This window comes from Curcuma longa, chromosome 2 (assembly GCF_044706935.1).
Source record: "Curcuma longa cultivar G26 ecotype Majalengka, Jawa Barat chromosome 2, ITB_CL_G26_1.1, whole genome shotgun sequence".
NCBI classification, from domain to species: domain Eukaryota; kingdom Viridiplantae; phylum Streptophyta; class Magnoliopsida; order Zingiberales; family Zingiberaceae; genus Curcuma; species Curcuma longa.
The window spans coordinates 7,188,482-7,198,168 of NC_133862.1; the positions used below are offsets into that span (position 1 = coordinate 7,188,482).

At 35.6% G+C, this 9,687-nt stretch overlaps 1 protein-coding gene across 2 annotated transcripts; it reads left to right on the forward strand.

Moving 5' to 3' along the window:
* The first annotated feature begins 1,420 nt into the window (after positions 1-1,420).
* Positions 1,421-7,407, forward strand: LOC141821181 (inositol-tetrakisphosphate 1-kinase 4-like). Of its 2 annotated transcripts, XM_074708563.1 has the most exons (10): positions 1,421-1,766; positions 2,759-2,840; positions 3,068-3,100; positions 3,957-4,077; positions 4,395-4,487; positions 5,394-5,513; positions 5,588-5,764; positions 5,869-5,924; positions 6,007-6,091; positions 7,079-7,407. In XM_074708563.1, exons 1-10 carry the CDS (start codon positions 1,585-1,587, stop codon positions 7,156-7,158), a joined length of 1,029 nt encoding a protein of 342 aa, XP_074564664.1. In that variant the 5' UTR covers positions 1,421-1,584; the 3' UTR covers positions 7,159-7,407. The 2 variants fall into 2 exon arrangements, with proteins under 2 accessions (XP_074564664.1, XP_074564665.1); XM_074708564.1 differs by lacking the exons at positions 1,421-1,766; positions 2,759-2,840; positions 3,068-3,100 and adding an exon at positions 3,167-3,264.
* The last annotated feature ends 2,280 nt before the right edge of the window (positions 7,408-9,687 follow it).

Sequence of the window (9,687 nt, forward strand, 5' to 3'; positions counted from 1 at the left end):
ATCTTTGAATTCTTATTTATTTTCTAGTAAACATCTCTAAACCGACAAACTTTGGGAGAAAGAAAATTCAACGTGTTTAAATAATGTGAATCAGAATGAAAGCGTACAGCCGTAAATCCATGAATTGCCAGGAGATGAGGATGCGAACAGTGACGGAAGACGTGGACATCAATCTTCACGCGTAAGCTTTAATTTACAATACTGCCCTTCTGTGAAGATTATTATGCTGTTGTTTATTTTGAAGGTTGGAGGAGGTGCGTGCAGACGACGCGTTGTAGGGACTCGACTCGTGACTTTACTCGCCATTGAGTTGTAATGTCTTGTCTCCTCCTGTTGTCATTTCACCGCACCGTTCAGGGCGTCTTCCCATTTCGTTAATTATCTTGGCCCTGTGTTATAAAATGTCCACTAATTCCCTGAGATCCTGTTTATTCCCTTAACAATTTTTTTTAAAAATAACAATTTTATCATTAAAGTTCACAGGAATTAAGAATCTTATTGGAACATTTATAAAATGAAGATTTCTCCATTATCATCATCATTAGTAGTAGTAATAGTATAAGGATATCTGTATATTGAAGTACTCCACGCGAGATTAATGGAGCAATGTCAAAAGGGTTGAAAACGACTGAGGCTAGCAGGTCACTGTGCTTCTTTATTTATGGTTCATGGATGTTGTGTTGTAGCCCATCAATGTCTTCGTCAGCCAAAGCAAATAGCAAGTGCTTACTACAAGTCAACTCCATGTATCCATGCCCAAAGTAAACTTATATCTTTTTTATTATTGACAAATACATTTTAATAATAATTCTTAAAAGCATGCACATATATATATATATATAAGACCACCATTATGATCGTCATATCACCTTTTGCCCCTTTTTTGTGCTTGTTAAACCACTGCACCTCTTTGCCCTCGTTTGCTCATCGATGCCCAAAGTCCACATCATCAAGGAAATGGAGAGTAGACATGACTTTTCTTCAGTTATCATGCGGTTCCATAAAAACTGCTCACGTTTGCCAGACAATTTTTGGCTTCAAATGGTCTTCTAGAAATCGCAAACGATCTTCAACTTGCAATTTTCTGGAAGTCAAGTCATCCAAGGAGAGATCATCTCTGCACAAAATTACATTCCCTCCGCGGAAGTAAACGCAGAAGCCTAAGATAGGCAAACCAAGGCAAGCTAACGGCTACTGCTTTCGACCGAGATATCGTCAAACCAAAGAGGAGCCCGCCACGTCAGGCGTCAATGGTCACGTCGGTAGCCACCGCTGATTAGGACCGTGCTAGTTTCGTAAATAGAAGGAAAGGTGATTCCCATTTGGGTAATTGCATCATTTATGGAATTTGTTCCCGATTGAGCTCTGCTACAAATGCCGCCGATCAAACCTCGCTCCCTCGCTCTGCCTCTGCTTCCTTTCCGGCTACTTCCTTTTGGATTGCTCCCAACTTTTCTTGTTCCCCTCGCTCGCTCGATCGTTGCCCGTTCGTTCCGTTGAAACCACCGCGTCGTTCCGTTGCCATCTTTTGATCATTCGAGGACGGTGGTGTGTTCTAGGTTTTTGTCTGTGTGCTTTTGGTCGATGAGGTTGAACAGAGAAGTCTCGTACCTCCGACATGAGGAGGCGGAGGGAGTGGAAGCGGAAGATAGGGTTCCCCTTACGTTGCTCTCGCCTCCGCCGTCGCAGAAGCTTGTCGTGGGGTACGCTCTGACGTCGAAGAAGGTTAAGAGTTTTTTGCAGCCTAAGCTGGAAGGATTGGCAAGGTGAGTCCTCCACGCCAGAATTTGATCTTAAAAACTTCGGGGGCTTTTCTTCTGATTGTCTGCGTTACTGTTAGTGAAGGTGGTGGAACACTGGATTTGTGATGAGTCCATCGAGTATAAAATGGGCTTTCGTTTTAGATTGCAAAGATACAAGAGTATGTGTTGTTTCTTTTGAATTTAAAATGAGAGCATGAGTTAAATATTCTCCATCTTTTCTGTTTCGGAATTCTTATGTTTTTTTCTTCTTTTTTATTTGGCGTGCTTATCTTTAAAATAAATATTTATCACACCACGAAAATTTTTAATAAAGATTTAGTTTCCGGTTCCTTTATTTGTTTATTTCCTTTATATTTTTTTCCATATGATTGTTGACTTCTAAAATATGTAGTCGATGTTCTTATCAAATCCGACTGCTAGTTAAGAGGATAATTGGGGAAGTTCATAAATCATCAGCGTCCTTTTCCAAAGAAAACTGGCATTGATCCATGCAAATTTTCACAACAGGACTTCATTTGTCTTATCTTCAACAGTAGTTTGATTTATGCATTTATCTAAGCTGGCATGTCTGACATGGTGATATCTGGAATCTTTGGTTCTGTAAATCAGAAGATTCTCCTGCCCATGCAATGCAGCTCAGCCATCTTGTCTCAGAAAACGGTCAAAAGGGCATCATTTCACTGAGGAACTGTTGAACCTTGAGAAGAATAGTATCGTATTACTATATTTTGAACTATTAGTTTTTGAGAAAACATAGAATAGAATGTTTTTATGTTTTTAATTGCGTGGACTATGCTACCAACGAACTCTGATGTTTCCTTGTGTTATAGACTTTTAAAAAGCTTTATTTGCTGACATTTATGTCTACCCTGGTTCATGCCATAAAAAATTGTCGACCAAGAAAATATCGGTTTATTTATCAAAACCAGATATCTCAGGACTCTGAAAAGTTAAAAAAAAATTAATCTGAGGAGATTTTGTGATATGTGATGCAGGAAGAAAGGAATTATATTTGTTGCCATTGACCACTGCCAGCCACTTGGAAATCAAGGTCCTTTTGACATTGTTCTCCACAAGGTTAGGCGTCTCCCATGGATAACAATTTCAATCATTTTAAATTTTAACAGGCAATGACTATTTCCATGTTAGGGATTGAAATTGTTGAATGCTATCTATTGTTGTGTTGGCGACTAATTGGTATTTGTGAAAATATGTGAACAAACTAATGGTCCCAACTCTTTTGTATTGATTTTCCACATGGTGGAACTGGAACTGATAATCTTCTGTTTTTAATATTTGTGCAGTTGACTGGAAAAGAGTGGCAACAAATCCTAGAGGTTAGTAGTCACCTTCTAAAGTTTCAGAGCTTCACTATGATCAGTAATCAATATACTATCGCTTGATCAATTCAGCTATTCAGAAGGGTACATAGCTTCTGCATCATGCTAGAACTCAATTTATTCATCAAAATTGAAGTATTGCTGAATGGTAAACCTAAAAGGTTTGCCCATCTCTCGAATTACTTACAAAATTTTTTCTCTCCATCTGATTAATGATTGTGAGGTTGGTGGTGGATGTTACACTAGGAAATTGTACTTCATAAAAACTATATCCTCATTTGATTTGTAGGTGACCTAATTTGTGGTGCATCTAGAATCTAATTATTGAACTAGGATCTGACCTTTGTGGCAATAGTTTTGGAAAGCACATCTTTTTAGTGTCTTTACTCTTGTAGTTCTGGTATACAGATGGCTCCATGGCTAAGATCCATCTGATACAAGTAGCAATACCCCCAATTATACTCTAGTTTTGGTATGCAATGATTCAAAATTGTTTTGTCTAACTTGTACATTTCTCTTTTGCAGAGTTTCGGTCTTGTATCCCAAACATATTGACCTGAACCTTTCACAGAAATTTACTTACTTGAATATTTTACATTTACAACTATAATAAATTGTTGCTGTTGGTGGAGAAAAATGCTCCCATTGAGTTTTTGTCTATGTCCCAATTTTAATTGCTGAAGTTTTCATAATTTGTGTCCTACGCACTTGGTGATTGACTCCCCTGAAAACACCCTTGGCGATTGTGTTATGCATCTTCTCTCTTTGAGAATAATTGTCAACTTTCATCTTTCGAATTTGTGGTGTCAAAAATTTATATATTTTTACTTCTTGATTCTATTAATCTTTGAAGGATTACTGGGAAAAACATCCAGAAGTTACTGTACTTGATCCACCAGCTGCAATAAAACATTTGCGTAATCGCCAATCGATGCTCCAGGATGTGGCTGATCTGAATATGTCAGACTGCTATGGTAATTCTGCTATGCATCATGCTAAAACTGGGTTGCATGGTCACAAATATATTATTTTGGATCAAATTAATAACTTTCCATATTCCATATCCCTCATGAGAGTAATTTGAAAGAGTTATACTCTGCTCCAAGACATTTCTGTTCATTAGCTGTTCAGTCATTTATTTAATTCTCTATACTCTGGTTTGCTTACCATCTTCTTGAAATTATTGCCCATTATCCACCATGAAGTATTCTCATGTCTACAACAATCTTCCAATTGTGAAGACTCAAAATGATAGAACTATAATCATATCTTGTTTGAATAATAATTGCAGGCAAAGTTGGCATTCCTAGGCAACTTATCATCACAAAAGATCCTTCGTCAATTCCAGGTGCTGTTAACAAGGCTGGTCTAAGTCTGCCATTAGGTAAACTCTCTGGTACCTTTTTTCACTATCTTAGCAATGATCCTTTATGCAGAAAAATGTTTGCAACTGATGTTGGAAGGAAGGAATGGGATTCCTAGATGTTCAATAGCAATTTCACTTTATCCCATCTAGTGTTGTATTGTTATAAAAACCAGCATGGGTTAGCAATGTGGCATATATCTCATAAACATGAGTCAAAATGAAGAATTGACACCATAAAATAGCATTTGAACTATTTTCTTAAAAATGGGTATTTCTCTTAGCCGTGATTAGATGGATAGGACTGTATATAGAAGGCATTGTGACCTTATATCTAGTGCAAGAAGAAACACTGTCTCCTTAGTTTAATTGGAAGTTAAAATTTGCTTTATTAGATGTTCGATGTCAGTCTCTGATTGTCTACTTCTGATGTAAGCATATTCTATGTTTAAGGTTAGAAAATTGACTTGGATGCTGTAGGTATCAAATGAATGAAAACTTTGATTTAACAGTGGGCTTCATGCCATTGACCTTAAGACAATTTAGCCCCTGGAATGAAAAAAATAACCATAAATTTCATCTTGTACAATCTTTTTGCCATCCTTGGGTGACTTCACTCTCAGTGCATGTCTCTAATACTCTAGAAAACCATGCTGCATGTTGGATAAATCAAATTCAATGTCGACCAGTGTTGTCCTGATTATTACCACAGTATATCTGAGGGGAAAAGGCTATGACTTCAAAATGATGCAGCTCTTTTTTTTTAGCAATTGTTGTCCATCCATGCAAATTTGACTTAGGACAATTTAACCTTTTGTGATGTGTAGTGAATTAGGAACATTTGGACTGCTAACATGCATGTCTACTTTTTAACTTGAGCATGGCTGTATCTTCTTCATTGTGTTATTATTGTGTTTGTTTTTGCAGTTGTCAAGCCTTTAGTAGCCGATGGAAGTGCAAAATCACATGAACTATCACTTGCCTATGATGAAGTTTCCTTGTCAAAACTTGACCCTCCTTTGGTTCTCCAAGAATTTGTTAACCATGGTAATTTGTTTTTGACTCTCAATTTGCCAGGCTTCCATTTTCAATACATTCAACTTATTTTCCCACTGTCATAGGTGGGGTCCTCTTTAAGGTCTATATTGTTGGGGAGACAATAAAGGTCGTTCGTCGGTTTTCCCTTCCTGATGTTAATAAGTGTGAACCATTAAACAACACCGGTGTCTTTCAGTTTCCAAGAGTTTCTTGTGCTGCAGCATCTGCAGATGATGCAGAATTGGACCCCAGTGTTGCTGGTAAGATTAATTCAACCAATTCATCTGTGATTAATTTTCAATTGACTAATTGTATGTTGTACAATGTGATGGAGACGATTTGTTTCTATACTACTGCTCTGTAGAACTTCCTCCAAGACCTTTGCTTGAGAACCTATGTAGGGAGCTCCGTCATAGACTGGTGAGAGGATTTGCTATTTGTATGCATTATCCAATTAATTTGTAGATTTGTTTAAGTTTCTCTTTGTGATTATTGCCTGTAGGGTCTTCAATTATTCAACATAGATATAATTAGAGAGCATGGAACTAAAGGCCGGTTTTATGTCATTGATATCAATTATTTTCCTGGTAAGTATATCCTACTTGTTATTTTGGTTTTTCTCTTAACATCGGTAGTTTGGTCTTTCCTTTTCCTGGTTCAGTTGTAGAGATCAGCAAATATGATATGCTTGTATTATAAATGGTTAGTTTGAAAATCTAGGCCTTGCGTGGTTAAAAAATGGTTTACTGTTTGATTTTATATTTCCATCTTTGTTACGATCACTGTTTTCTTATTTTCGTGAGAATCAAGCATCTTCTGTGCAAAATAAAACTTTTTTGTGCAATGACATCAACAGTTGACAAATATTTGTAAAATTTTCTTTTCAATTTCCTTGTTTTTTGTGGAAATGAAAATTAGAATCAGAATATATTGAAAATAAATTAGTTCAACAGCAGTAGGTATTTTTAGAGCGACTCTTTTATTGGAACAAAGATCTAGAACAACCTTTAGTCCTGTGGTGTTTACTATTTGTTTTGTATTTCCATAGGCAAGGCAGCTATTGGATGATAATTATTTTTCTATTCCTTCCGGTTTAAATAAGTATAGTCATTAATTTCAGGGGAAACTCTGAACTTATATTGGATAATTTTTATTTATATATGTGTTTTGTGTATTTCCATTTGGAATGAAATAATGGATGGATATATGTTTTAGATTAGTGGTTAAGATGAATATTACACTTTTCCTTGTCATTTTCTATGTTCCTTCTGTTGGATCAAGGTGTCTGTATGTGGTGTTCCTCTCAAGTCTATGGTGTCTAAATATAACCATCGAACTAGAATTTGTATCTCAAAAACGATAGAGTTTGAAATAATTTCTATCATTATTTCGCCATATTTTGCCACAACCACAAAACAGCAGCATCTTTGGAATGCCCGTATCAATTAGTTGATAATCCAACATTTTCTTAACTCTCCCTTTTTATTGTTTTTCTTCTTGTCAGTGAATTATTTCCTTGCAGATGCGACCTCAACAAATACTATATCCTTAGTTCCATTGTGCAAACTTTGCAGGCTATAGTAAAATGTCTGGTTATGAACACATATTCACTGATTTCCTCCTCAGCCTGGTACAAAGCAAGCTCAAAAGGTGACTTCCTAGCAGTTAAATGTAGTGACTTTCAATAACGTTTCACGACACGAGAAGGCCTAAATTGCAACTGAAATTCTCAATGCACACACACAGTTTCCAACCTTAGCAAATGTCACTGCACAAACAAGTGCTGCTTTCTTCTACTGCCCATTTCTAACGAGTCTTTCATATAGTCAAACGCGTGCTGTCTTCTTTTATGTTCTCTGTTTGTAACATGTTTCATTGTTTAGTGAGGCCAAATCTGATTGTGTCTTGGCGGTGTGAGGAATGTAATCGTCGTAAGTTTAGTAATATCCTGAGCTAGGCAAAACATCCAACACTTTGTAGGCTTGCTAATGTCCTTCTGTCACGTGCCATCTCTTGGCTCCGTTCTAATGCTACACATGTGCCTGTGTGCACATTGTTCTTCTTCTGGGTCATCGATATGACATTTAAATTAGCGGGAGTTTCTTGCTTATTTAATTAAGTTTAAGAAGGATAAACTATGGGATATCAAGCAACAAGTTGGGTCTTAGTCTCTCTGCCATTAAGCAAAGCCACTGTATTTCAACAAGATTGATGCTAATTATATGATTTAGTATATGATTGATTTAAATAATAACAACATTTCGATAAGAGGCTGACGAAACTAGTTTCTTGCCTAATTTGTTTATATTTTTTTTATTATAAAATTTCATCCATAGGACCACACTAGGACAAACTTTGCCCCAATTGCTATTACTACGTAATAATTATAATTAATCAGGCTTTAATATTCCAGCACATTTCTCGAGTCATGAGACATGCCTGTTATAAAATAAACGATTAGTTAGCTTTTCCCTTTTTTTTTATTTCAACACCATGACCTGTTCTCCAACTAATCTTGCATTGTTTAGGAAACTTGTTCTTTTTGTTTTTTGAAAAAAATGATAATGATTTTTTTGGGTTAAAGAAAAACTAATTGTGTTGATTATGTTGGGAGGTTTGGGATTATGGCAAATATCAAACCTTGCCCACCATCTCAAGGTGTCCCCTCAATTCCTTGTACCACTCAAACAAGGATCCTTTCTCTGCAAGATTTTAGAACTTGGGCTGTTTATTCTATTATTACCATTTTTATTATTGTTTTTCAAGGATCTCATTTTTTAGGGAAAAGGTACAGGTTTGCCCTCAAACTTTGCATTTATTTACAAGAGGAACTTTGTCTGTGCTGTGGACTCTTTACCATTTAAGAATGTGTACGAGGTCCTTTCTATTTTGTGTAAGATAGTCATAAAAAAGTATTTTAAATTTTAAGATGTTTGTAGAAAAAATTGTTATTATTATTTATGTCGACGAGAGTGACGGTGGAAGGGACAGAGACATAAAAGATTTGGTGTCATCAACAGCTCCCTTCATTAGGCAACAAGTGATAGATGATGATAGACAACTTATGGTGGTCTAAGTTTGCGATGATTCAAACTCCATATACCTGAATTATCAACAAAACAAAACAAAACAAAACAAAAAAATGGTTAAAGTTAGCGATGATTCAATTTCTTACAACGACAACACTTTTTGTTGGCAATGAGCAATCGGTAATGAGGGGAGTGGAGGTGACAAGTATCAGACTCAGTTGGCCATGGTGGCGAGTAACAGATTCAGGTGACAAGTGACAGTTGATTGTTATTCATTTTCAAGATTAAAAATAATGAAGATGTTATTAGAAGACACAATTTTTTTTAATAATAATACAGTGCACTTTTGAAAATTAATCTCTCTCTTTGAACTTGATGAACCGCTTTTGACAAAGCATAATTAAATGTAGCAGTTGATGATATATTAATAACAGTGATCGTTTGTTTGACCGTTGAACGACCCACCCACTACCGAATTATGAACATTTTTAATAATTAAGGCTCGTTAAACAAATAATAATATTTTGACATTTCCAACCCCCAATAATTCTGACTTAATTTACCCTTCGAACTTAAAAAAAAAAAGAGAAATCATTTGAATTGTTTGATTACAAAATTTGATCATCAAGTTTGCTCAACTACCTCAATCTACAACGTCAAAGAATACATTATTAATTAATTTGTTTTTCAGAAAATTCTACCTCAAGCAAATCATAATCATTTGATGAAAACATACTCAATATCTTACATTTTTTATATATTAAAATAGTTGTTTTTTATTTTGTAATCGTGATATCTAAATCATCTATTCGATTAATTCTAATAATGGGCTACCTTCTCTCTATTCATCCATAGGATAAAAAAATATATATACACATACGATTTGATGTCCTCAAACGAAATAGATTTTAGATAAAATGGTTAAATAATAACTTACAGGGGTCAAAATGAAATATTCTGATGTCCATAACCAATTATCCCTATCCCATGATGAATGGTACTTTCGTAATATCCGTCTGGTGTAGTGGCTTTCACAACGTAAATTAATTTTATTTTTTATGATTTTTTATTAAATAAAATAAAAGTTGCTCCGTTCTTTTAAGAAAAAAAATCAGTGCAGCGGCGACCTTCTCTTTCTTCCTCTTTCTCTCTCG